This window comes from Corapipo altera, unplaced genomic scaffold (assembly GCF_003945725.1).
Source record: "Corapipo altera isolate COAL_440 unplaced genomic scaffold, ASM394572v1 165, whole genome shotgun sequence".
NCBI classification, from domain to species: domain Eukaryota; kingdom Metazoa; phylum Chordata; class Aves; order Passeriformes; family Pipridae; genus Corapipo; species Corapipo altera.
In genome coordinates, this window is record NW_020884954.1 from 911438 (window position 1) to 939141 (window position 27704).

Below are 27704 nucleotides of genomic sequence, written 5' to 3' on the forward strand. Positions count from 1 at the left end.
TTGACTGGATGAGTGGGTCCCCTGTTCTAAGACAGGATAGCTTGCTCATACCAGTGCTAACCTTGATGAAGATTGTTTTTATAAAAGAAAGGAGAGTAAATGTGAGCTGAGGACTAGTGAAGCTTGAGTTCTCGTGGGTTTTGCTTCATGGTTGAATTGTTAAGTATCTAATCAAGTACAGTCACTGCTTTTCCTTGATTGTGGTACCCCCATGGTTGTCTTCCACGTGAGTTCTTTGGTGTCTGAGGGTTGACCAAACATTGCATTGTTCCCCACAGTTAAATATATTACTGAGGTGGGTATCTCCTCTACTGCTCCAGCTATTTAATGAAACCTGTGAAACTTACTTTTAAACTCCTGTCCATCTCTCACTTTGAGAGCTTTAGTGACTCTCAAAGCAGTAGCCACTTGCTGCAGTTTGGTGGGAGACAGATGCACACATTGTCAGGTGGTGGTGTCTCTTCTGGAAGCCTAAATATCCGTAGGAGCAGGTCAGCCTGAGAACTCTTACCAGCCCAGAGGCTGGTACAAAAGGTAGATCTGCAAGAAGATACTGTCCAAGAATCCTGAGGTACTGAGAAGCCTATCCTGAAGACTCCTGTCTTTCAGCAGTCTTAAGAGCATTATCTTCTGTCTTCCTCCCTCGTTTTTCTTTCACAGGAGTCCGGGACATTTAGAGATCCCTGTTTTCATAACTGCAGGGAAGCTGTTCCCTCTCCCTCCTCCTGCTTTGAGAGTCTTTTCGGGCTGACGTGAGTTGGTGATGTTTCCATTGTGCTGTGCTTCGCTCAGCGTGCTGAGCAGACACCAACCAGCAGAGTATGTGCTGCTGTTCCTGGGCATTCCTCCCTGGATGTCTCAGCCAGTCACAGCTCCAGACCCACCTCTGCCGAGGGCATTCCCGAGAAGCAGCTGCGTGAGCGAAACGCTTCGTGCCGCCCATTTTGCCACTGACCTACAGGACAGTGAGCAGCAGCTGGGAAGTTGGCAGCTTGCAGAGCCTTTTGCACTCGGGTGCAGTGGTGAAACAAGCTTGGACTGGGCAAACAGGAGCTGTCTGTAGACTTGGGGACAGCAGTGTGTCAACTGCGCTTGGCTCTCACTCAGAGGCTTTGCCAGTAGAAGGCTGGAAGCTCTATAAATAAAGTCCTGGGTTCTGCTGGAGTCACTGCTATTGATCCTGCACTGGAGACACCATGGAAACTTCCTATTTACTAGTTTATTTTGTGACTTTACTGTTTTGAGCAGGTTTCTTAATGCACTGCTTTGATCTAGTGTGTGCCCTGGAGTTGCACCAAAGTTGCACCAAAAGCACCTTCTCCTTATTTTAATGTGAGATTTGTTTCCTGAATGCTTATTTTTAAACGCCTGCAGGGTCCTGCAAAGGATTTGGGGTATCTTGGAAAACTTGGAGCACTGTGCCCTAGGAGACCTACCTGGGGGAACAAGAGTCTTTCTTCTCAATACCTTACCAAGGCAGTGCAGAATGTCACGACAGAAAGCTGTCATTATTTCCATCAAGTGATCCTGTTCACAGCTCTTCTCACTGACTTGACACACCTTGTCTTCTTCCTCATCTCCTTCAAACAGAGCACAGTTTGTAGGGAGAAGTGGTGTCCCCTTCTAAAGCTGTGTGTGGGAATGCTGTTTGAGCCTTGCAGACAGTGACAGTGCCTTTTTGCAGGGAGAGCAACTTGGTGTTGGGCCATCTGTCATTGGGGTGATAACGAGAGAGGGTCACAGAAATCTGAGAGGAAGTGGAATGGGAGAAGGGGGAGAAAGGAAGGGTATAGTGTGCTTTGAAATGCTCGGATCAATGCATATAAAAATAAATACATTTATTAAAAGATTTCAATAAGAGGTGATGCCAAGCATTCTTATGTCAAAAGTCAACTATTTGTGAGTGCCAGACTAGCTTTTCCAGACTTAGCTGGTTGCTACAGGGGAGCAAGAGAACACCTTTTTGCACAGTCTCAAAAACCCTTTAAAGCACAGCATTTCACCTCCCTTCTACTTATCCTCTGTCCCCCAAATTACCACCACCTCAACCAGAAGAAGACTGGAGCTTGGATAGGAGAGATGACCATAGCCATGTGTGTGAGAGGCAAAATTGCAAAAGTACAGTAGAAGAACTCTCATCAGGAAAGTAGATTTGCAGAAGTGGATGTTACCTGGTTTTATCTATATTACCTTGACCAGATGGAAGAAGTCTGCCAACTGTTTGGCTGAATTTGCTTTACTCATCTTAATTCTGCTTTCCTCAGTCTCTAGTGCAGGAGGAGAGCAGGTGGTCCTCGTGGCTGGGGAACTTGGACTCCATCCTACAGGAGCCAGACTGTGCCTTTCATTCATCATGAGAGTGCCAGCTTCAGAATGACTGTTCTGAGCTGCCAAAACCTTGTTGGAGGAAGGTAACTTGGAAATGTGCAAAAGAGCCACCACCCTTCATTCCGGCTTCCAGAAAGCCCTCCAGCTCATGCTGACTTTGTGGCTCACTAGATGGTTATTGTCTGGTGAGGATGTATAATATGTTATGAGGAGTTTCCATACTTTGAACAGGACTGATAGGCAAAGAAAAGATTTCCACTGTCTTAGTTTGCTTGGAGGATTCTTTTGTTCTTAGATTTCAAAACTTTTTCTCATCTACTCGTTAGCTACCCTGTGTGTCTTGGTAACCTGCATGTGAAGGATGAGATTCTCTCCTTCCCTGTCTGTGCATCAGGATGCCAGTGTTTTCACTCTGTCTTCCCATGGAAACTTAAGACCCAAACCTGGGCTGAACAGAAAGTTGGGCTGTAGTAGAGAATAAAGCCTAGTTCTGTGCTTCCTTAGGTACTTTCCTTGTGAGGGTTGAAGCGCTCCGTTCTTGCACGTTCAGCAGGAAACTGGGTTTTGGAGGGGATGGACTGAGGATTGGTTTGGGAGCCTTTAGAGTCATTAGTTTAAGAACTGCTGCTTGCAAAAATCATCTCCCAAGTGGGTCTTGGTCTGTTTTGTCTTGCCCCAGAGGCAAAAATAAATCATTGCTGCTGAGCCTAACAAGCCATTGGGACATTTTGAGTGAGTTTGAATGGGACATTGGAAGTTCTGGTCCTGGGCTTTGCAGCACTAAGAACAGCTTAGACCCTCAAAAGCAGATGGGAGAAAGTCACTTGCAGGGTCTCAAAACCTTCATTATTGAATAAATGAAGGAAAAACAGCTCTCACGTGCACACTTTGACCTCCTGTGTGATCTCTGCTGAGCTGTTGAAGTGGGGGCACTAATCTCTGAAAGCAGCTCTTGCTCTCTTATCTCCTGGTGTTACTTGTACAGTTGAAGTAAAGGAGAATGAATCCTCCCTGAAGATTGATTTTTGAGAAGGGCGACTTACCTTACTATGGAGCACCACAAATGTTATTATAGTCCAGGGGGAATATGGCCTGAGATGCATTTTGAAATAATACTACATGACTCTCCCTGTGCTGCTGTTAGTATTGCCTGCCTGAGTGCGCTGGGTGGAATGAAATCAGGCTTTCAAAAAAATTGGAGAAAAGAGGATTTTCTAAGCCTCCCACTTTCTATCATTTCTTAACTTCGGCTTCAGAGGTGTAAAACTTTAAGACAGCATTGCATGCACAGCTTCAGAGGAGCCTGGGCTGTGTCAGTTCCTCAACTCCATGTTTCCTGGGTTTTTTTTTTTTACTTTCCCTGGCTGTCCTGTGGGCTCCAGGAGGCTGTGGCTTAGCGGGTTGCCCTGTGCTGGTTTAAGCCGCAGCAGATTCCCACATCCCTGCTCTCAGCTCACTAGTGCTGTTAAGGAAAACACAGCAGCTTAACCCTTGGTAGAAGAGGTGCGTGCTGATGCGCTCTGCCTCCGTGTTTGCAGCGGCTTAGGCTTGCCTTAAGCTGTGGTAGCTCACTGCTGGTGCTCAGGATCAGTGGGAGAGCTAAACCCTCACAGAGGTGAGACTGTAGGAGAGGGAGGGAGGCAGAGGAGGGATTTGTGAGCTGACTCACCTTGGCTTGCTGCTGGAGGTTGTTTCGTCCACAGGTGAGTGGTCGGTGTGGTGCACAGTGGTCTGCGCCCCGCTGCTGCCCTGCCTGGGTGTCTCCCCTGGGCTCTGTTTCAGAGGGGCCTGTGAGGTGCCTGGCAGTGCTGGGCTGGGCTGGCAACCTGGCCAGGTGACACTGAGCAATGCAACTGGGGCACAGTGGGGTTCCAGGGCCAGGGTCACACGAGGCAGAGGCCAGTGTAGGAACGTCACCTTCAGCAGAGCTCTGGGAGCGGGGCAGTGCCACAGTGTGCCTGGATCTTGTCCAGGTCTGCCTGCAGTGCCAGCCTGCTGAATGGCTGTGCTGTGACCACAGAGCCCATCCAGGAACCGTGTCCTCTCAGGTGGCAGAGTGGGGACATCCAGCCTGTCACCAAGCAGAAGTTTCCTTGCTGTAGAGAAGGAAGAACGCCTGTCCTTTTGGACGTCATCTCTGCCTCCACCTTGAGCCTATTTTTTACTTGCAGGCTGGTTTGCACTGTTCATACGGGGAATATCTGCCTTGCCAAGCAGGATTGCAAAAAAACCAGTGTGCACGTGCAAGGAAGGAAAGGTTTTCCTCTCTGCCATGGCTGGGAGATGGAGGCAGATGTGAAGCCTGTGTTCTCTGCCTCTGCCACACACCTGGCTCACTGTGCTGTTTGGCCACCTCTCCTTCCCCAGTGTCTCTGCCCCTTGGGCTGCCTGTTGTCAGGGTTTGCTCCACCGATGCTCCGGATAATTTTTGCTTAATGAACAAATGATGACTCTCACTGCTGGGTGCCACCTTGTCCTCTTACCACCCCTTTCTGGTTTCTCCTCTTTTTTTTTTCCAATTTTAATGAGGTCACTTGAACTTCTCCACCTAAATTAGCTGTCCTAATAACCAGATGCTCCTTGGGATGCTCTGGGACATGGGTGGGTAGAGGGAGGAGCTTGTTAGCAGGAGCCTGCCTTCTGCTGTTCCCCAGAGTGGTTTTAGTTGAGGGCAGGGGCAGCAGCTGTGAGTGTGCTCCCAGCATCTGTGGCTCTGCACCCAAAGCAGTCAAGGGAAGGGGACCAGCATTTTGGGAGGAGCACCTGCCACTCACTGGGCAGGAGAAAGCTCAGGGAAATCATCTAAACTGTGCTGTGCTGGCAGGGCTGGAGTACCAGAGTGAAGCCTGGGGGGAAAGTGTGGGGGCAGGTGTCCTTTCTCCTGGAGCTGAAGCACTCACGGGCACTTGGGAAATCCTCAACTCCCCCGGGGTCCATCGAGGAGAAGGCGGAGCTGGGGCTGAGCCTGGGCACACAGGGAAGGGGTTGTTACTGGGGTCATAGGGCACCTGCTGCCAGCCCCTGTGGGTTTGTGGTGTGGGGGCACGGGAAGCCATGCAGGAGAGCATCGCTGTCCCACGTGCCCTGGGTGGGCGCACTGGCTTCCGACTGCGGCATCCGACTGGGGGGGTCTGAGACACCTCATGTGTGCAGCTTTGGCTGGGAAGCTCCTATTGCAAGGCACATGGTGGAGACAGAGCAGGTTGAGCAGTGGGATCCTCTGCCCCTGCCTGGGAGGGAGCATAGCCACATCCTCCAGTGGGTAGGCTGGGTGCTTGACTAACAGAGCCCGCAGCAAGCGCGGGGAAGTTCAGGCCCTGAGTTGGAAAGCTGACCTAATTTCCAGTTCTTCTGTCACATTCTCATTTCCCCTTTCTCCTGCATTAGTTACTTCTGGGTTTTTTTCCTGTGCCCTTTCTCACTGGCTGCTTGAACTCGCCCGGTTGCGTTGGGAGACGCATTTCTATTGGCATAATCATTCCAGCTGGTAGTTAGTGTACCAACAAGGATACTATTGTAATTGGAGGATTTATTACTACTGCTGTGAAACAACTGCCATGCTGTCTCACTTAACTCTTCAGCTCCCCTCTTGTCCTCTGCCAGTAGCTGAATCAGTAGCAAATTGCCCTTAATTTAGAAAGCTGCACGCAAACTGGGAATGTGTTATTTTATTTTATTCTGGTTTTTCTTGCTCTTGCCACAGAATGCTGCAGTGATACAAATGCAGGCAAATTCAGTGCTTCACTGTGCATTTCTTGAGTGTGCAGCAACTGAAAGGGACTTCATAGTTAAACTTCTCATTTGAAATAAGGCTTAAATATTTCTGCGAAGATCAAAAGTATATTTTGATTGCTTTTCTTTAGACCACAGCAGAAGTTCTGCTCACCCCTTCAGGAACTTGAAGGAAATTCAGTATTTCAGAAAAGCGTGTTCCTTCTGTTTTAGTTTTCTTAACTAATTAGTAGTCTTTTATGTGTCTTTCATTTAAACCTGCCTTTAACCATCCTTATTTTTAGGTGCAGATGGGGCTTTACTGAGGGAAAGTAATCCCCAAACAACCAGACTATTAACACTTGCTTTTCCCCGTGGTACCAGGAGCCTCTGGCTCTATGTTGGTGGGCAAAGAAGAGAAGAGGTAAAGTTTTGCACAGAGACCCCACACCCTCAGTCACAGTGAAAGCACCTCTTGGGGTGGTAGGTTTGCCTCCTCAAATTCTGGTCTCCGGTAGGACCAGGGGCAGTGGGGGAAACTTAAAAGTAAAAAAGCTTTGCTGTGCCTGCAGCCACCTGTGAATCTCTACGTGATACTTAAAAAAATTAGACAAGCTAAAGATGGCATGATCAGCTCAGATTTTTTCCTCTTGCAAAGGTGACATTGAGGGTGTTCATCAGTTTTGCAGCATAACACAGTTTGTGTTTTCCCCCGTGCTGCAGGCACTTGACTGATGAGGGAGAGCAGTGCCTGGTGTGCTGCAGCAGGTATGGATCAGCATGTACAGCTAATTGTCAGGCACGAGAGCTCCAGAGGATTACACTGCTAATCTACATACTGTTCCCACCCCCTTCCTGCTGCCACCCGCGTGCACTCAGGTCTGGATCCCTTGAGGAATGGCAATCAGGAGCGCTGTGGGGAGGGGTGTGAGGAGCGTGGCTCACCGAGAGCTTGCAGTGGCTGGGAGACAGCAGATCCCTTCCAGCTGTTCCCGCAGCAGACCCTGCCTCCTTCCCTGGCATGGGTGGCCACAGAAGGGTTAGCAGATTGCAGAGGCTGATGGCATAAGGCTGTGTCCTTGTGCCTCACACTCCCACCCGTGTTACCAGTCAGGTGCATGCCAGTGCTCACCTCTGGGCTCGCCAGGGTGGCTCTGGCGTTGCTGTTCCTCTTGAGCAGCTTGCTTCTGTCTTGCACAGGCAACCAGAGGGGCTGGGAAGGAGGTTGTTGGTGGTGCTGGGCTGTGATCCCTGCGGGACAACAACACTTTGTGGGGCAGATGGAAACATAACTCTTGCACTAATTCCCTGCAAAACCCAGAGAGGTATTTTTTAGCCAGAAGCAGCTGCTTAGGAGTGGGGAAAACATGTGTTTGTTCTTCCTAAATAATTCATGCTTGATTTTGGTAAGCTTAGCTCTGTCCAGGCAGTATGAAGTTTGCAGCTGAGGACACAGGGTAGCACAATAGACTGTCTCAAAAGTGTATCAGTGAGTAAAAGCTATAACAAAATCCAAGGGAAGAAGAGATTGGTGGGTTTTGCATGTCCTGCAGTGGCCCTGAGATGGTCCAGCTGTATTGGATAGCGTGTCTAAGTTGTTTTACTCCTGAGGAGCCTGCGGTGTAAACCTACCATGGTGCTAAGTGATTTTCACAGCACTGTTTTACCAGCTTGAGCAGGAGAGCCTCTGGCTCCCAGCCTGATGCTCCCCCTGCATCGCTTAGCAAGGAAATGGCACCTCAGGCAGGTTTGCTGCCTTGCCTGGGACTAGATGAGATGCTGGTAGCGCTCTTGTTTGTGTCTGGCTCATGGAAGCTTTGATAGCCTACCCCTTGGAGCTGGTTGTGGTTTTGGATACCCAAGGCTGAGCCAGAGCTGGCCCGGGGAAAAGGGAGATGCCTGGATCACCTTTGTCTGCGTGGGCAGAGTTCAGCGTGGCACCAGGAGCTGCTGGAAATGGAGCCGGTCCTGGGGCTCGGAGGAAAGGTCTGCACCTGGGAACTCCAGTCTGTTCCCTGTCTGTGTTTTGGGAGACTGTAAGCCAGCTCCTTGTCCTAAAGTTAGCCATAATTAGCTCACCAAGTGCTCTTTGACTGTGAAGTATGTGCATTTGAGGTGGGTTTGACTGGAGCTGGGTGTGCAGCCTTCCTGAGGAGGGATGCCCTGGCGAGAGGGGAGCATCTCCAGGCTCCCTGCTCCTTGTCCTGGCAGCTGAGCCCTGGGACTCTCCCTGGCTGGGTTCCTGACACCCTCTAGTGGAAATATTTATATTTAATATTTCAGGAGCTTTCAAAACTTGGCGGTGGTTTGTGAGCACCCTGTGCTTAGCAGCCCACCCAGCACCGACTGTCTATACCAGTGCCCTCTGCAGTGACCTGTGGCTTGGGGACTAATAGGAGATGCTGTGTTTCTTGTTCTTCAGTGTTGTAAATACAAGCTCAAACGTGTCAGCTGTGACTGGATCTGGGATGGCAGTAGTGCAGTAGGTTTGCTCCCAGTGATTACTTTTCAGTCGCTCATCTCCTTGTCCAGCCACTTGCTGCCAAATCTAACACTGATGCTGGAGAGAACAGATTTCTTCTGACAGCTCTGAAGGGTCCTGACAGCTGCAGGGATGGACTTGTGTTGGAGGACAAGGAGGAAGCAAGGCTGGATGCAGGGGAAGTGCAGAGCAGGCTGCCTGGGTGGCACCTTGACAAGGGGAGAAACGGGCAGGAGCTGGGGGAGAAAGAGTGGGCAAGAGGATATGTCCTGCAGCTATGACTCAGATGTGGCTCTGCTCCCCTTCACACAGTGAAGTGACTCTCATCTAAGCTTACCAGCTTGCTTTCAAATGAAGCTCAGCTTGCAGAATGTCCCCAGAAAACCTGGTTCTTCTGTGGCAGGTGGCTGCAGGATAAATGTGTGGGCAGCTCAGCAGCGTGATGGCTGGCAGCAGAGCCAGGGCTCCCAGGTGAGCACCATGCAAAGTTACTCGTGTCCTGATATGCAAACTGGTGTCTCTGAAGCCTAAACAGGGTGACTGGCTTGGAAGGAACTTCTCATAATGCTGTATCCCACCCTAGTGAGCACCTTTGCAGTGTTCTCTGCTTGCTTTCCTCTCTGTGACTTCCAGCTGTGGTCTGTTCCAGCCTGATGGGCTATGCCGTGCCTGTAGCCCTCTTGTTGGTGCAGGCCAGTGGGGTCTGTGCTGTGGGGTGGTGTGTGGGTCCCAGCAGACCTGTGTCCCTGCTACAGGAGTCCGTAGTGCTCTGCAACACTCGGAATGAAATGCTCATTGGGCTTCTGAAATGAGCTGTGACCTGCTTGGAAAACAGCATTTTCCCCTTTCTCCTGCCAACTTCCCCCCTCCCCAAACCTGCTACCCGAGCTGCATCTTGCAGTGTAAATAAAACAGTTGTTAGTGCATCATTGGCCAAGCATGAGGGTGGTGGTGTGAAGCACAGAGCCTTCCCTCCTCAGGACTCTGGCTTGTCCCTCCCTGATCATCTGGTCCTTTGGAAAATGGGCTTTCATTTAGCCAGCAGGTCTCTAATCCTCCTGGTTAAGAAGGTGACACTGACTGAACGTGTGTTCTTGCCAGGCTGATTTAAGACCATGACCTCCAGGCTGCGTGCAACCCAAAAGCTCCTACAGACTCCTCTAACTGGGAGGATCTTGATTGACTCTTGTAACCAAAAGAGCAGGAAGAATGCAGCACAGTGTGTCAGGCATTCCCACAGTTAAATTACACCTTTAAGTGCACGCTGACACCTCCTGATTCTTCTCCACGAATGCAATTTGCAGTAACTTGCCCGTGTTGTACAAAAGGTGCTAACCCTCCAGCCGGGTTATGACCTGGAAATACGAAGTCATGGTTCCAGCTGGCAAAATGACACCAGTGCCAACCTCCAACCTGCTCAGGGAATGGCCCAGCCTTCAGACAGGCTTCCCTGCATTTTACTCCCAGGGATGGGCAGCTCCAGGTCTGGCAAGCCAAGTGCCTGGCCCCTACTCGAGCATGACCTGGCTTGTCCCGCCTAGCCAGGCAGGCTCCCGGGATCCTCTGCTTTCTGCCTTGTGCTTCCCCAGAGAGCAGCTCTGCTGCTGAGCAGGGCTGGGAGGGACCCGGGGAACTGGTGGGGTACACAGGGCTCTCAGGCTGGGGGAAGGAGAGCAGGCACACTTTCTTCACAGATACCCGCTTTCACCTCACAGGCTGTTGCGTGGAGGCTGCTGTAGCGGGGAGCTCTGCCTTCAAAAGCATCTCAGCGGGAAAGTCACTTCAGCAAGATGATGATCAGGTTTAATTTATTTAAATAACATAAGGAAAGTTGTAGGAGCTCGTGGCTGGAGGGCAAAGAGAAAGGAGCTGTGCAGCTCTGGAAATTATTCAGTGAGGTTTGAAATGAGAAGTTTAAAGCTTATTGTGCAGGCAGTGTGAACTGGCAAGGTTAGTTGCTGCTGTCACCACTGGCTTGGGAGTCAGGGGAGGGGGGAAAGGTGAAGCAAGCGGGATCCTGGCCGTGGTCTGCCAGAAGCTGTTGCCAGGGAGCAGAGGATAGGAGCTCCAGCAGGAAAGGTGAGGGGAAGGGAGGGAGTGGGGAATGTGGCCACCGGGACAGAGGCAATAGCCTGTGATGTGAACAGCCTTACAAAGGTACTTTCCCTGACAGGGGCAGTAACCTGGGTAGTCAGTATGCGGTAAAAGCAAATCCTCCCATCCAGGCTGGATGTGAGAAGATTTCCCTCTCGTTTACTCCCAACTCATGCCTTTTTTCTTTTCTCTCTTCCGTTTTTGACTTTTCTGCCATAAATAATCCCAGTGGTTGTCTTCACTGCAGCTCATTGCTTTCTGTAGCAGTGCCTGAATGAAACAGATGCAGCTTCTGGCAGCTCAGCTAATTTTGTCAAACCACCCAGTGCTGTCAATGAAACTGAACTGAGATATGTTAATTATATTCCACTGGTACGTGGCAAAACCGTGGGCATTAACAGGCTTGCTAACACTGCCTCGTCTGCAGAGCTGGGGAGAAGGTTTACATTCTTCTTTCTTTCCACATGATGTTTCTTGAGACAGCAAAGTCTAGAAAGGCTTCTTTATAAAAATTAAGTCTTATCATCTGGTGGCAGAAGAGCCTCTTGCTAAAATCAAGCAAGGTCGAGGGGCTGCAATTTTTTTTTTTCATCCTGATTTTAGCAGCTGGACTTCCTTTCCTCTGGTTAATCAACTGGAAAAGTAGCCAGCAGTTTTATTACCAAGTGCCTTGACATAGCTGTGTCCCAGGAGCAGGCATTGGTCAGGATGCAATTGCATTGCGGCTCTCAGAGGAGCCAGTTTCCCTCTGAATGCAGAAACCCCTTCGTTTGGCCTGAGGGGGTCATTAAAAGATGAAATGATATAAACAAAGGAGAGGGAAGTTGGATCTCCTGACTTTTTTATGAGGGAAGATTAAAGGGACTGAGTATGTTCAGCTTGGCCCCACCAGTGATGAGGGGCAAAGACCATTCCAGGGCTAAGGACAGGCTGAAGGATGTGGGCAAGAGGGGGAGGGTCACAGAGCGTGCTGGGGGGGCACATGATGAAGGGGAGGCTGCTCGTGACAAAATGCCTCAATGGGAAGTGGATATATTAAGCTGTGCTGCTCTGTAGCGTGATGGAAAACTCTGTTCAATTGCTGGGGCCCATCGAGCAGGAATTTGAGCACTGCACTGGAGTATGTGCAGCAGGACATGGTCTTTCTCAGCTAACGGCTTTGGGGTGATTCCCCTCTTTTTAGGGGCTAGATTTGAGTTAACAGAGCTTTGCTAATACATGATGATTAATTGCCACTGTAAAAAGAAACCCCAGCTCTCTTTTAGTGTGTCTGGGCTTTAGACTCAGCCTTTTGGCATTTCTGACTCCGGGGCTGTGTTTCCCTGTCCCCCTTGGCTGCAGTGATCCCCGACTCGCTGCGAGTGACGGCGGTCCCGCAGACACTGAACAAAGTGGAGCACGACTCCCTGGAGCTGAAGTGCGAGGTGTCCAAGAGCACAGCCCAGCACAGCCACGTCTCCATCGCCTGGTACCGGCAGCGGGGCAGCGAGGCGCCCGTGGAGGTCATCTCCCTCAGCCGCGACTTCGTCCTGCGGGCCGGCAGCGCCTATGCCCAGCGACAGGCCACGGGGGACGTTCGCCTGGACAAAGTTGGGGAGACCACCTCAAAGCTCACCATCTACAACCTCCACCCGTCAGATCAGGGAGAGTTTTACTGCGAGGCGGCGGAGTGGATCCAAGACCCGGACGATTCTTGGTACGCCATGACCCGCAAACGCTCCCAGGGCACCATCGTCAACGTGCAAGCCACTGGTCAGTGTCTCCTCGGCCTCTTCTCACTGGGCTGGGTGGTGGGAGGAGGTGGAAAAAGGGGCTGTGCCTTGTTAGGTGGCTGGGGTTTGGCTTCTTGCTTTGCCACGTGCCCCACTTGCGAGGCTGCTGGCTGGGTGCAAAGGAGGGCCCGAGCACTGCCTGTGGGCACGGTAAATGTCAGCAAAGAGCAATCAGGGGACACCAGGGCAGCAAGGGGGCTTGGGTGGTCTGGGTGTCTCCTGGTGTGGTCAGCCGTCTGGGGCTGACACAGAAGCTAAAACATTTGCCTTAAGCACTTGGTGCTAGCACAGACAGCGAGAATTTTGGTGAGTGAAGAGGTAAGAGTGACACAGCAGAAAATAAAACTAAAACTTTTCAGCAGGCACTTCTGTATTGCACAAGGTCCGTTTGCAAGTTAAAATCCTTCTAGCCCACAGCACAGCTCCTGCTAAGGAGATCCAGCTGAGCTCTTTCTTCCTCTGTGATATCCCCAAAGGCTCTGCCTCTTGACTCCAGCTGAGCAGGGTGTGATTTAGGACTAGGCTCCAGGTCATGTTCCACAGTGCTGCTGAATGCTGCTGTCACATCAGAGCTGCTCCCAGGAGGATAGGCTGGAGGGAAGGGTTGTGACTGAGGAAGCCTCACAGCTCTTTGCTTGCTGGGCAGGAAGCTGCCTCTCTGACAACAGTGGCCCATCTGGCCTCTCACAGCAAAAGCGAGTCCCTAAACCCTTTCACCTATGGATATGTATGTCCAGGGGCTGTTGGCCATGGAGGGAGTAGCAAGTTGTAAACACGTCATGTGAGGTGTGCTGGCTCTCCTGATGGGCTTTGCTGTGCTGATGCATGAGAGATGTCTCTCCCCAGATAAGGAGTTCAGCGTCCGGCTGGAGACAGAGAAGCGGATGTACATCGTGGGGGAGCCGGTGGAGTTCCGCTGCATCCTGGAGGCTCAGAACGTCCCCGACCGCTACTTCTCCATCTCCTGGGCCTTCAACAGCTCCCTCATCGCCAGCCTGGGGCCCAACGCCGTGCCGGTGCTCAACAACGAGTTTGCCCAGCGCGAGGCCCTGGGGCAGCTCAAGGTGGCCAAGGAGAGCGACAACGTTTTCGTGCTGAAGATCTACCGCCTCCGCCTCGAGGACAGCGGCAAGTACAACTGCCGGGTGACCGAGCGGGAGAAGACCGTGACGGGGGACTTCATCGACAAGGAGAGCAAGCGGCCAAAGAACATCCCCATCACTGTCATGCCGCTCAGTAAGTAGAGACGTGCCCATCCCCTCCTGGGGCCTGTGCTGTCCTGGGCAGCTGGCTGGGGAAGCCGCGATGTGCCCAGACAGTGGGGAAGAGGGAGGATCAGAGTTTGCGTGCTGTGGAGGCTTGGAATCCCAACTGGCAAGATTTGTTTTTGTTGTTGGGAAGGGCATGGAAAGGAGGGATTGCGTGTCAGGTTCATAGGTGGGGAATCATACCCCCACCAAACTGGCAGTTTTGTCCTTGAGCTGAAGGTACATGTGACAGCCTCTGACTTGCTCCTCACACCTCTCTCCTCGCCTTACTCCACAGGGAGCTGGGTACTCTAAAGTATTCAGCAGGCCTAATCTGGAGACTGGCTTGGCCTTGGTTTATCCTAATAATCCTAATCCTGGGTTCCTGCAGGCTGTTCAGTGGCGGCTGTTCAGCTGTCTGGCAAGACAGCTGTACTGGGAGAAACCAGGGTTTGTGTGCTCCTTGAGCCCCAATACTCTTTGCATGGAGCTCTGTACTGGTCACTGTGTGTCAGCCAACTCTGATGAAAACAAGCTGCTGGAGTCTTGCCTGAATTCCTTTTGTGTTTGTCAGACAAACATGAAAAATACAGAAATAACAGGATCAAGAGGAGAGGGTCCACTGACTCATCCCTTGTTTTCCTCTCTGAAATTCAGGTAGCCATGGCATGATGAACCATGCACGTGTTGCCCAGGCTACCCTGGCAGTGGGCTTTGGCCAAACAGAGGGTAGCTGAAAGAGGATTTTGTGGCATGTTTGTCTCCTATCTCTTAGGTTTGTAAGGAAATGCAGCCCTTTCCTCTAGCTTTTTTTCCCCCTTCCTCATTTCTCCAAGAGAAATTCTATTTCTTTTCTCTCCTACTGATATTTGGTCTCATTTGTTTGGCTTTGAAAATTACTCTAGCTAGAAGTCTTGCACTGGACAAGTGTCTAAAATGTAGTGCTTCTATGCACAGCCATCTTTCAGACAGGCTTCATTCCTGCCATTTGATAAATCACCAGCTCTAGGAACAAATGTGATGATTTTTCAAGGGTGCTAAGTGTCCAAAACTCCAACGGAAGACAGCAGGAGTAACCAGCACTCACTATCTCTCAAAAACAGCCATAAAGCCTTACAACTCTGGGAAGCTCAGGATACCAGATATTTTTTTTGATGTTGCCAAACAGTGATAGCTACCAATAGTGTCACTAGCTGTGGGATTTTGGGAGAGCTTCTCCCAAAAGGTGTTTCAGGACCAGATGTAGCAAGACGGTGACCGGGGTGACATGAATTGAAAACCCCAGAGAGCTGGAAGCTTTTTTTTTTGGCAGAGCCAGTTGCATGCAGTGCATATTGTAGCAACAGAAATTCCCTCAAGTTTTGCTGAGATCCCGTCCCGGACCTGTGACCAGAAGACACGGCAATGTCTCGTGAGCCGCAGGCTCCCAGCTTTGGCCTACACCTGCTTTGAGTGTGCAAGTCACCAGGAGCAGCTCGCTGCCCACAGGCTGGTTTTGGATGTGGTTAAAACGTGGCATGAGGTTAAAACGTGCCTGGACCCAAACGTGTGGGCAGTCTCCTGCGCCTGGTGGAAAGCGTCTCTGGCCAGCAGCGTCCTTCTTGCAGCCCGAGAAGTGGCGAGTGTGTGTCATCTCCCCTGTGTGTGTATGCGTTTCTCTCCTTAGAGACCAGCATCTCCTTGGAGATTATCAACAACGCCAGCAATGTCTTGGAAGGAGAGAGCCTGCGCTTTGGCTGCAACGTGCGCTCGGGCTTCGGGCCCCAGAGCCGCCTCTCCGTCACCTGGCAGCTGGTGGACAAGCTGAACCGGCGCAGCGAAATCGTGCGTCTGGATCGGGAGGGCACCCTGCACCCCGGCCCCTCGTACGCTGAGCGCAGCAGCTACGGGGGCATCCAGGTGGAGCAGGTCCGGCCCGGCTCCTTCACCCTGGAGATCTTCAACAGCGTCAAGGCGGACGAGGGCCACTATGAGTGCCGGGTGGCCGAGTGGACGCGGACACTGGATGGGGAGTGGCAGATGGTTGGGGAGCGGCACGCGGGCACCCCGGTGTCCATCACTGCTCTGGGTGAGTACTTGAGGCACGGGGGGCCGCGGGGCCGTGCTCCCCCTTGTGCCTGGCTGTCCCACAGAAGGTCACCTGCGAATAACTGGGGCTGCTCTCGGCATGCTTGCCCTTGCTTGGCAGCAGGATGGAGCTGCCCAGCTCCTGGTAGGTTGGTGCAAAACGTCTGCGTGCACTGTTACGTGTGGGGGCAGAGTCTGAGGGGTGGCTGTGGCTGGCAGGAGCTAAGCAGGGGGTGGCTAAGGAGAGGGACAGTGCTTCCAGGGTCCTTCAGAAGGGAGAGGCTTCCAGTCCCATGTCATGCCCCCCCAGCATTGGAGCCGGGCTATGGTCAGTGCAGTGGTGGTGCTCCACTGGCAGCCTGTGGGCATCGAAACCTCCTTGCCTGCCACGGGTAGACCTTACCTCTGCTCACCAGACCAGGAGAGGAAAATGCTGGACGTCTGTTGGCCCAGCTGCCAGAAATGGTGAGCATCTGTGACAGTACCAGAAGCCTTCAGAAAGCCTGAGTCAGGAATGGTCCTCACTGCCTCTGCAAGGAAACACTGAGCTGCTGGTCCAGAACTGCAACGTTGTCCGTGACCAAGGTGAACTAGTGGCTGGAATTATTGCAGCTGGGGCTCTGCTCTGCCAAGGGGCTCCTCCATTTCAAATGCAGTGAAACCACAGCAGTTTAGGAGAGGGCAGGTAGGGCAGTAGGGATTTTGAGTGGATGGTGAATTACTTTGGTCCTGCTCTGGCCTTGCTATATTAAGTCCTGGACTAGTTCCCGAAGTGATTTTCAGGAGGCTGAAGAAGGGATGACTGCTTCTGTGAGGCCACTGATTTGCAGAATGCTGGGAGCTCTATTAAAAGGTCAAGATAGGATTTTTGGGGATTTTGTGTAGTTTTTTGGTTCTCTGCAGTATTAATCTTAAGCTTTGACAAGATGTATGAGACCAGACTTTAAAGTTGTATTGTATTCTGATTAAAATCTTGCTTTTTTTCCTCCTTTCCTCCCTTTCGCTTTTGACCTTCTTTCAGAGGCTGTTTTGTCTGGAGCTAGAAATCTTTTTTGTATAGATTCCAAAAGCACAACAGGTTTTAAAGAACAACAGGCAAATTCTTATCTGGTTTCAATAGTATCTTCCTCATGAGATCAGCAGCATTTGGCCCTCTACAAGTCCCAAGTATCAGCCCTTCCCTTTACTCTGCCACCTGCAGCAGTGTTGAGATTAAGTACTGAGATTTTAAAATGTGACTTTTTTACTCTTATTAAAATTTAAGATGCTCAGAGTTGCACAGCAGTTCCAGAAGATGTGATGGAAAGGTCCCCCATCCTCCACTCCTCATCCCGAAGAAATCACCGGCTGTTGAGCATGTTCTGTCAAGTCCTAAGAAGTTCCTAGGTCCCTTTCTATAACTAGGAAAGCTAAAGTAGCTCGTAAAATATAATAGAGAAACTGCTGAGTATTGCTTCATTGTTACTGAATCCGATATTTTTTGTTAAGCATACTGTTTTTGAAATGTCTTGAGATACTCAAATGGAAGGTGCTAAGATAGAGCAGGAGAGGTTTATGTCTTCAGAAATTGCTAGTTAAAAAAAAAATGCAGTAAATTCAGTGACACATTTCAAGTTAAGGTCTAATCGTTTGCCAATCTGCCAGGGTAAGAAACTCTTTAGCTGAACCAGCACAGATGCTGTTCAAACCCATAAATCTGTCTACAGGGTGGCTCAGAAGCAATAGCCAGAAGAGAGATGTGCTGTCGGATGAGAGTAGATGTCCCTGAACTTTTGAGGATCTGGAGTGCATGGCAGGGCCTTCAGTCCCTGGCTAGCCACAGAAGGAGGGGACAGGAGACTGCTGTATTCTAGTAGTAGGGAGGTTTTACAGAAAATCTCCCCACTTTTATGCGTAGCTTCTCTCTCTCCTTTTGTACCAGCTCCCAAAAGAAGAAGGGCCTTTGCCTGTTAACCTAAGAGCTGTGACTGTGTTGGTGGAATTGAGGTCCTGAGAAACACACCTGGCTTTCACACAGCAGTTGTGTGAAAGTCTCTCCATGAAGCTTCCTTGCCCAGGCCAGCTGGTGACTACACTTGTCAAAGTCAGCTGGTCTTGGTGAAATTAGGTTGGCTTTCTGGGGCCATCGCTGGCTCAATGGCGCTCTGAGCTGGGCCTGGTAACACGTGTGCTGGGGCAGGAGAGTCTGAAAGTAAGGGCTTACGTGGGCATGAGGCAGAGCAGTCCTGCAGGGGAGACAGCCTGGGTCTCACTCTCCTCTCCTGGGGGATCACTGAACATGTTGTGAGAGGTTTTAATCCCGAAGATTGACCTGTTTTCTCAGTAATTACACGTCTTGGAGCTCTGGCACGGTGACGCCGTGGGGTTGCAGAGGCACTTGCTGAAAGTGTGCAGATACTGCATGTGCTGATCAGAAAATGTTCCCGTTCCTACTGGGCACTGTCTGGGGTCTCCCCAAGCAGCAGAGGCTGTGCTGGGGGCTGGCATGGTCAGCAGGGAGAGGGAGGAGAACTGTCAGCCCGTGTGGGACACCCCACAGACCTTCCCAGGAAGGGAGCGCTTCTTGGGGATGTTGGCAGAAGAAAACAAGGTCCCTGCTGAGTCTGCTGGCTACACTGAAGTGATTGGAAGAGAAGAAAATATTTCTCTCTGCAGCTTGGCACAAATGAGCAATGGAAATATTCCGACCCAAAATGTAAGCCTGACTGGCTTGCAGTTGACTAATTGGGAAGATGTTATCTTCAAATTACTAAAGGACTGCTGATTTAAACTCCCCAAAACAAACAAAGTGCTGGGGGTAGACAAGTCAAAGTGTATTGACTGGCCTGCAGAATGCCAGACATGTGAGGATAACTGCATAAAGCCGTCCTGGAGCCGTGATCTGGAAGAGAACAAAAGCCGTGCTGTGGGAAGAACAGGAGCAACCAGCTTCTCTTTTCATTTCCCTCCATCCTGGGGTTTTGTAACCACTGCCACCTCTAGATGCATGAATGAAGGCTGCTGCTTCTTGCTTTCCTCATTTTTCATTCATCTGCATCAACCAGCCGCCCGCCTGGGGTGGGGGACGGGGCGGGACCCCCTGCCCAAGAGGTGGATGTGAATCACGGGGTCTGAGAGCAGCCAGGCTGGTGCTGGGTAATTCCTCTGCCAGGTGCTGCTCCCTTGCCTCCGTGCTGCTGCGTTTCCATATGAAGCTTCAGCACCCTGCAGAGGCTGGCTGGCCGCCCTTGGGTCTCGGGGGATCCCACTGCTCTGGGCAGAAATCGAGCACAGTCCTCCTAACGCTGCAGCCAATGCTCAGGCAGGCAGTCACTGCTGGTCAGGCAGTCACTGCTGGTCAGGCTGTCACCACTATGCAGGCCCTTCAGTGTGTTTTCTCCGCCGCTTTTCATGCACTTCGCACTTGCACACAAGAAGCCAACACAGCACAAGCACAGGCGGCTGATTATTCCAGGCCTTCAGCTGGGTGACCACGCTCTAGCTTTTGCATGCTAACAGCAGGGCCGAACCAGGCAGGCGTCTCTCAAAGCCCCTCTCTCTCTCTCCCCACAGAGGCCGGCTTTGCCGTCACAGCCATCTCCCGCACCCCCGGCGTCACCTACAACGAGTCCTTCGACCTCCAGTGCATCATCAAGCCCCACTACCCGTCCTGGGTGCCGGTGTCGGTGACGTGGCGTTTCCAGCCGGCGGGCAGCACCGAGTTCCACGACCTGGTGACCTTCACGCGCGACGGCGGGGTGCAGTGGGGCGACAGGTACGCGGGTTTCCGGACCCGCACCGCCATCGAGAAGGCCGAGTCCTCCAACAATGTGCGCCTGAGCATCAGCCGGGCCAGCGACACGGAGGCCGGCAAGTACCAGTGCGTGGCTGAGCTCTGGAGGAAGAACTACAACAGCAGCTGGACGAGGCTGGCGGACAGGATCTCCAACCTGCTGGAAATCAGGGTCCTGCGGCCAGGTGAGTGCCAGGAGTGCATGAGGAGGGCTGGGGAGGCTGTTGTGGGGATGGGGCACATGCCAGGGCTTGGTCTCTCCTGAGTCAGGACTGCTCTTGTGGCTGTGACTGACGTCTCACACTTTGTGGTTGGCTCAGGTGGAACTGCCCAGCTCTTCAGCCACAGATATGCTGGAGTTCTTTGTCCATCTCTGGATGGGGAACTGGGTCCTCTCCTTGCCTCTTGTATGCTCTTTATAGGGTTTTCTTCTGGGAAGGGAGGTGGCTGAAGCTCAGTCCAGTCTCTGGACTGTTCTTGTGAGACAGAGGTGGTTTTCAGGTTGCCGCTTCCATTCATCAGGGCAGACCAACCTAGGTGAGGTGCTGCATCTCTCAGTCTGCTGGGGGCACCTTCAAAAGCAGATGGTGATCAAAGAGCCTGACTTTCATCCCCACCAGAAATTGAACCCTTTTGGCTGTAAGTCACCAGGGCCATGGGTGCCCACACAGAGTGTGCAAGAACTAGGCAGCAAACACCTGGTGTGGCAGGGAGAGTGAGAAAACCTACAAGGTGCTTATGCTCCCTGTACAGCCACTGGAGAGAGTGAGGTGCCTTGTGTAGGCCTTGTCAGTGGTATTTTGGTGGTACCTGTATTGTGCATGAAGAGTGCAAAGATACGTGGTCACAGGGTAGCTCTGGGCCATCACTGAGCTGAACAGTTTATTGCTGTCTTGGCCTTATTGCTGGAGTTGATGTTTGGAGTGAGGCTTTTAACACCTTCAGGACTGTTGGCTCAGGTCCTTGCTGCGTGTTAGTCCTCCTTTTGTGTTCCTGTGCAGAAGGACTCCTTGGTGTAGGGTCTGTCTTCTAGCTTGAGCTTTGTGTTTTTCCCATCAGTATCCCTTTCCACACTCTCCTCCACCTTCCCCAACCCTTAGCATGTCTTTAGAAAAGTCAGGGATTGCTGTGAGCTCCAGGCACCTCATAAGCTCGCCATCATCCTTCTTCCCTCTCTCTTCCTCGCCCTCATCTTCAGGTTAATCTCCATTTATCTTGATTATCCTGCCTTGTAATACATGTTTTACTGCTTGCAAGGTCAAGTTGGTGATGTTCATCATTTTAGCTTATTTCCCTAGGAAACAGTGTTGAATGGATATGATCCCTGGAGTAATATGCTTCTTCACAGCCCTTGTATAAGACAGAAAGAGAAATCTTTGATAACAGCTTCCAGAAGAGAGCCTGTGTGTCACAGCTCAGGGTGGCAAGCAGGACATTTAAGCTGTTCTCTGGCAGCCAGTTTTTCTTTACTGGAGCAGTAACCATCAAGTGATGCCTTAACAGAACAAGTCATCTAGGTCTCCGTGGTTTTTACTTTCCCTGTCTCCCAGCTGCTCAACAAACTACTGCGACACAAATCTCAGCTGTCAGTTCAATGAGCCTTGCATAATGTTTGAGGCTTTATGGCTCACAAGTGGGGATGGAAGAGAAGAGGGACTCCTCAGAGCGTTCCCAGCACTGTGGTTGCACTCCCTGTGTTTTGTTTCCGTGTCCCAGGCAGTCTCTGAGAGCGGATGGTTGATGTTCCACATGAATGCAGTTTTGGCAGTCCTACCAGTGACTGCTCTGGTCCCCTCCGGTTTTGCAGGCTGCAGAAGGTTGTGTTGTGTCATTGCCAGGTGTTTGCCTGGATAATCTCCAGAGAGGATCCAGGATGATGTGGGAGATGCCTTCCTCAGACACTTCTGAATGAACGTCCTTGAGCCCCCACAGTCAAACCTGTGCTGGTGAAGGGGGTGCTGGTTTTCAGATTGGTATCCAGGGCTTCTTCAGAAGGGGTCATTCAGGACACCTGAACAACTGAGCACCTGAGAGCACTGTCTGTGCCTGTACATCCACCTTAATCTGAGGTAACCCCAGGCTGCTATTTGGTGTCTTGGTCCTAGCTTTCTCCTTTCCCTTGCCATTACCCCTGGGTTTCTGCCTTGACCTATATGCCAGTAAGCTCGGGGTGAGCTATCTCCACTCCTGATCCACTGAGGGACCCTGTAAAGAAGGCTTGTCTGGGGGTCTTTTGGCAGATGAAACCAGAGTGTGTTTCCGGATTGTTGGGATTCTAGTTTCCTCTTAAACCCCTGCTCCCTATTTGTCAGTGTGACCTTTCTATTTGACAGGTTCCAGGTGCAGACGTGGCAATCAATATATGTCAGCCTTTAAAGTGTGTTCAGGTGAGAAAGGTAAAATAGTGGCTGCCTGATTGCTTCATTAATCTCCTTGCTCTGTGAAATCCCACATCCTCAAGGAATAGGTTGCTGGAGCTTCTCCTGGAATGTTGGTTTGCCATTTCAATGCCCAGGCTGTCTCTCCCTGGCACTCTTGCAGTGGGTAGTGTTTCTAGATTTCATCCATGCTGAGTGATAACTGCAGAGTTGGCAGTGCTGGTTTTAAATTGCATGTATTAATGTGGGTGCAGAGTAATTTCACCAATGGGCCCACAGGTAATGCTGAGGGAATGTCAGCAGCTTGAAACAATCCAGTCCTTTCCTGGTCCCAGGAAGAAATCAGCAGTGTGTGAGAAACGAAACACGCAGATCTTGGAGGAGGGAGGGAATAAGGGGGGTAATGGCATCTCTAACACAGCTCTGAATACAAGGTCTATAGGCAGGATGGCACAAGTATCTTACATGACAACTGGCCACATTTAGCCTTTGAGTGTGACATTCCTGACCCTTTGGGCATGAAGCTGTTCTAAGGACTGGCATTGTGAGGAAATGCCCTATAAAGAGTGCTGGCTGTATGTGTGAGAGCTTATAGAGAATTTTGGTATCATGAAAACTCACCAGCAGCAGCAATGGCATCTGAAGCTCCCTTTCATGGCCTGCTCCTCAGTGTCACACAAGCCTGCACACCTTGGGCTGCAAAGTAGAGGGAGGGTTGTGCACAGGTAGGGGCACAGGCCCACGTAACTTGTGTGTGCTTTTTGGGGACAGACACCTGCACTGCTTTAGGGCGAGTGCTGGGTTTTAAATTCTGTGGGCTGGGGCAGAAATCCAGCGTGGTGTGAGGGTCTGTTGGATATGATTGTTGACCTGACTGGCTAGATTGCCTGTGGCTGTTTGATGTCCTTCCAGTGCTTTCCTTTTGACTTCCATCTCTCAAGCTGCCTGTTGTTTCTTGGTGAGCTCATGTTGCAGCAGGGGGGGAGGAACAATAAAAGCACATCTCGGTTCATGCCAGCTGCTTTCCCGAAACCAAAGCTGGCAGGAGACCATGCACAGGAGCACAGGCTGAACTTGGAGTGAGCCCTAAGGGCAGGGGTAGAGATTTCTCCCCTCCTACATCCTCGTGTTTGGGGCTCCCCTTCTGCTTCGGTATCTGGCCTGCCTCTGTAAACCTGGTTCTTTCATCAGGGATAGTGGAGGCCACCATCCCTGTCCCCTGAGGGTTCACCACCATTTTCCCTTCTAGAGACATTGCCTTGCCTCTTTCCAGGTGGAGAAGAGCATCCACCATGCAAGCTTTACCAGGCTGATCTGCAAGAGATCTGTCAGGATAGCTGTGTCCTGTCTGTGGAGGGGACAGGAGAGGTGACTCCCCGGCACTTACAGGTCTCCTGAGGTTTAGGGGAAACAGAGGTACAGGTGGTTCCTGTTGAATGTAGGTGACCCTGGAATCACTTGGGTTCAGGCTGAGCTCTCAGTGCTCTTCTTGCTGTTCTCTGCCCCCTTCCTCAAGCAGCATGGGGGGAAAACAGTACTTGGGCTCTGTCTGGGTCCTGCCTGAGGGAGGAAGGTGGTAGATAGATGAATATGGGTCTAGAGGAGACCTCAGGGCTGTCAGGCGGGCTCTGTTCCCATCTCCTCCTTGGATCTTGCTTCTCCCTGCCAGGTTTTCTGGGATGGAGTGGCTGAGACAGCAGGTGCTGTCTGGGAGCAGTGCGTGTCCCTGTGGTCTGCAGGGCTCAGACAAGGGCAGCAGACAGTCTCTGGCAGCACAGTGCACGACGGGGACTGTGCTGCAATCTGGCCAGGCCAGGGTGTCTGGGTAGGGCTCTCTTTTGGCAAGGAGGCTTCAGCAGATTTGTTCTGGTGTATTAAATTGTCACTGTCCTCATGTGTATTACCACACTTGCCATTCCCTGCAGCACAAGTGAGGGGGTGACTCGGCAGAACTTTGAGAGGGACTGGGGTCTGAGTACTGAGGAGTCTCTGTGGCAACAGCCGAATGAAAAAGCAGGGCTTTCACACAAGCAGGGGGTTGTGGCAACACCTCAGAGCACCTTCTCCTCCCTTTCATCCTCAGGCCCAGACCTCAGCACACCCACCTCCCCATGCATCTTCCCATCCCTCCATCCCTGCGTTGTCCCTCGTCCAGTTCCTTTGTGACTAATCCTGGATCGGGCGCACAGGGAGAAGCTGTAATCGCCTCTATAAATCTGTCCTCTTGCTGCTGGGTTTTTGACAGTAATGAACATGGGAGGAGGGATGGCAGGGGATGATAACTGAGCAGACGCCAGGGGTGCTGGGCTCCTCGCTGCTTTTTTGCAAGCCTGTCTACAGCAGATTGATTGACCTGGGAGCCATCAAGCAAATAAGGCAGTCGTGCTCTTCATTAGAGCATTAATTAGCTTCCAGGGGCTCTCCAGGGGCCACTTCTTAAAGTTTGGTTTATTAGGAGCTGTCAGGTTGAAAACATCATGAAGGGGGAGGGCAGAGGCTCGTCAAGCTGGCCTTGGAGAAGGTGGAGGTGGCTTCTGCCTGAACCTTGCTTTGAGGGTGGAGTGAGCCAGAGTTGTACTTCCTCTGAAACCCTGCACTCAGGTGAGTGCAGAGTGCTCTGCCACTCTCCTGCTGTCCACAAGAAACAGCAGGGGCTGGCTGTGCTGAGCTAGCAATGTCCAGAGAAACCGAACAAGGAGAGAGTGGAGGACCCTTACCTCTTCCTCCAAGCCCATCCCTGGCAGCCAGAGAGACTGTTCAGTATTGCACTCTTCCTTCTCTCTGAAGACCAAGAAGACTCTTCTTGGTCTTACCAGCGAGCAACCAAGCAGGGGCTGGTTGTGACTGTGCAGAATGGGGATGCTGGCAGGAAGAGGAGGAGACAAGGCAGAGGAGAACTGGACAAGGAGACTGCTTTATGGCACACTTAATGGTGGGAGAGGAGTCTCACTTTTCAAACAATTACCAAGACACTTGTGGAGTATAAGGAGAGGCTTTTTCTAACAGATGAAAATCAGATATTACCATTATTGCCTCTCTTCTGTTTAATTTCTTAATTCTGGAAAGGAATATCTGTGTGTGAGGAATCCCCTGATGGATAGATGTGAAAGATGCCTTTTCTGTGATGGGTGGCCAGTGGGGTACTGACCAGACTCCAGAGTGGAGGCTCAAACAAGTGTTTTCAAGGGCCACAAAGTGCCTTCTTAAAAACCTGACACTTCTTGCTTCTGGCAGCATCCAGCAATAAAGTTAAACAAGGAAAGTTAATGAGCTGGAAACTTCCTTACAGAAATGAAGTCTGGAAACTTAAGTTTGCTGCTTGCTTGATCCCAGAGTGGTTTTGCTCTGCAGAATAGCACTGCTTCCCTGCTTTACAGCCGCCTGCTCCATCTGGCAAATAGTTGTGCTCCTGTTTGAGTGATGAAGGAGTTTGAGAAGTGCTCAGGAGAGATGAGGCTGTTCATCAGCAACTGGGACTGTGGTGCAGAGCAGTCTCCTCTTCCCAGTGTGCTCAGGGATTTGTTCCTTTTCCTTCATTGCCAGTGGGGTCAGACCTGCTGTTCTGCCTTTTCTGTCAGCTTCCAGCACACTGAACAAATAAAATGTAGGGGCGCAGTGTTGCATGACCCAGGGCTGTCCCCTTGCATAGACCTGCATTAGTGACCCAGTTGGAGCCCATTTTCTTTTCAAGGTAGCAGAGGTGGGTTTGATTCTTCCACCTCATACCTCTGGAAGTCTCCTACCCCTGCCCATTTGCTCTGGGGAGCTCTGTCCCCACACTTGCCAGGCCCTCCGGGACAGATTTCCCACTTAGATTTGCTGTAATCTCCTTGGCACAATTGCTTATCCCAGGCCAGCACCCCGGGGTGCTGTTTCTCCACATTTGGCCATCACACCCTGCTCCAGACATCCCCACTCCCGCATGTACCATCACTGTCACACACACCTGAGAACCTCCTCTTCTCACTGCCACTGTGGGGTTTGCCTGCGGGTGACTGATCCATGTGAGGATGGTGTCAGCACTGGTGTCAGCAGAGCTGAAGTACCCAGAGAAAATGCCATCTTGACCCCACAGAAAAGATACCACATCAAAAGGAGTCCATCAGTGCAAGCTGCAGGGGAGGGGGCTGGTGCTGGATGTGCTGGCTGCATTCCTGACCTGTGCTGGGGATGGTGACACTGGCCTTGTGGGGTCAGAGCTATGACTGACCATCCCCTGCCTTTGGTTTTCCATCTGGGAGCAGTTGATACGTGGCTCCTCTGCAGGTTTGCCTGTGAAATGTTTCTGTCACAGCCAAGCATGTTGAGCTGATTGCAGTTGGTTACACTGGGGCTTCAGCCTGAAAAATACACCCAAGGCTGTGACCTGAGAAGTTGAACTTTTAATGTATGAAGCATCTTGGATGCATTTCACAAGAGTGTGTGAAGGCATCCTTGCACCTGGTGGGACCCTAACCCGACTCGGTGTACTCCCTATGTGCCCACTGATCTTACTGCAGGCAGTCTTGCTTTTCAGCCCCCAACAAGACTGACAAGGCCAGGAGGCCTGGACCATGTTCAGAATATGCTGCTCTGTTCAGATTGACTCTCTTCATGGTTACTTTTTCAGGACCAGTATTTTCCCTTCCATTTCAAAACACTCTCTGCTTCGGTCTTTGATATCTCCTGAGCGGTTTTCCTCTCCCGTTTGCAGCATGCATATACAAAACCACGGTGTCAGCCCGTTTGCAGTCTGTGCACCACGCAGCTTCTTTGATGTTGTCTTGAACAGCTTCTCTCCACACGCTTTAGCCTCTCATCGATTCTCTATTTGCTTTCCTTGGACTAAAACACTCTGCAGTGAACAGTACTTAGGTGGTGTCCAGCTCTAAAGCTTTTGTACATCCCTCATGTCCTTGAAGACTTGAAAAGCAGAGTCAGCAGGGGCAGCCCTTGGGGGACGGGGAGCACTGGTGATGAGTGGGTTTCCAGCAAAGTGTTGACCACCGTTCTCCTTCCCCCAGGCCAGGTGTGGAGCCTCAGCCCCTCATCTGCCCCACTGGTGTTCACAAGTTGAGTGCCCTTGGAGCCGTTTCTTCCCGTGGTGATTTTTACCTTGGGAGATTAATGCCGGTGTGTCAGCAGAATATATGAATTTATATGCTTTTTCAGAACTTTGAGTCATAAGGGGCTGATTATTTTGGTATTTCTTCTTGTTTTGGTGTTGGTTGAAGACTGAATTCCTGGGTTTGCTGAACCTGAGATCTGCTTCCTTACAGCAAAATGGCAGACCCCAAATATGCTGACCCTATGGCTCAGGGTGTTTTATTTTAGCATGTATACATGAAAGCTGTCTCTCAGGACCATCTTACTTTCTTAAATAGGCATTTGGGATGCTGGTAAAGAAAATTCCTATGGTTGCATATAGCAGAGAAGCAGGGATCTGTAGCCCATCCTGCTGAAATACTTCCTTGGTTCTTAAGACATTCAAGACAATTTGTTAAGCAACAGATGGCTTATCTCACTCGACTGTTCTTCTGCACAGCAGTCAAATTTGCCAGTTATGGAGGCAGCAGCACCGTGAGCATTCAGGGTGCAGGTGGAGCTGATGTAGCCCTTGGCTGCACAGGAGGAGGTGATCCTCATCCCTGATGTGTGCTGCTGGCTGCAGGGTCCTGTCCCATTCCTTGTGCCAGCATCAATCCCGCTGTGTGCCAGCTCAGTTCAGTAAACCTGCAGAAAACTGGCCCAGTGGAAGGGAATTGTTGAAGGTGAGTGGAGTGAGGTAGTGCTTGGGTGGATTCAGCTGGGTCCTTCTCAGAGGACTTTCTCTTTGCACGGAGGGCAGCGCTGACAACCCGGGGCTGGCAGGGC

The 27704-nt window shown here is 51.3% G+C and overlaps 1 protein-coding gene across 3 annotated transcripts in view; it reads left to right on the forward strand.

Annotated features, from left to right (window-relative positions):
* Positions 1–27704, forward strand: part of IGSF3 (immunoglobulin superfamily member 3) — a 94898-nt gene that overhangs the window by 48845 nt on the left and 18349 nt on the right. For 2 of the 3 annotated variants that reach the window (XM_027663538.1, XM_027663537.1), the window contains exons 3-6: positions 11957–12367; positions 13234–13623; positions 15301–15702; positions 19254–19658. In XM_027663538.1, coding sequence (XP_027519339.1) covers positions 11957–12367; positions 13234–13623; positions 15301–15702; positions 19254–19658 — 1608 coding nt within the window. The remainder of the gene's footprint in view (positions 1–11956; positions 12368–13233; positions 13624–15300; positions 15703–19253; positions 19659–27704) is intronic. The other variant, XM_027663539.1, reaches the window with a different exon arrangement.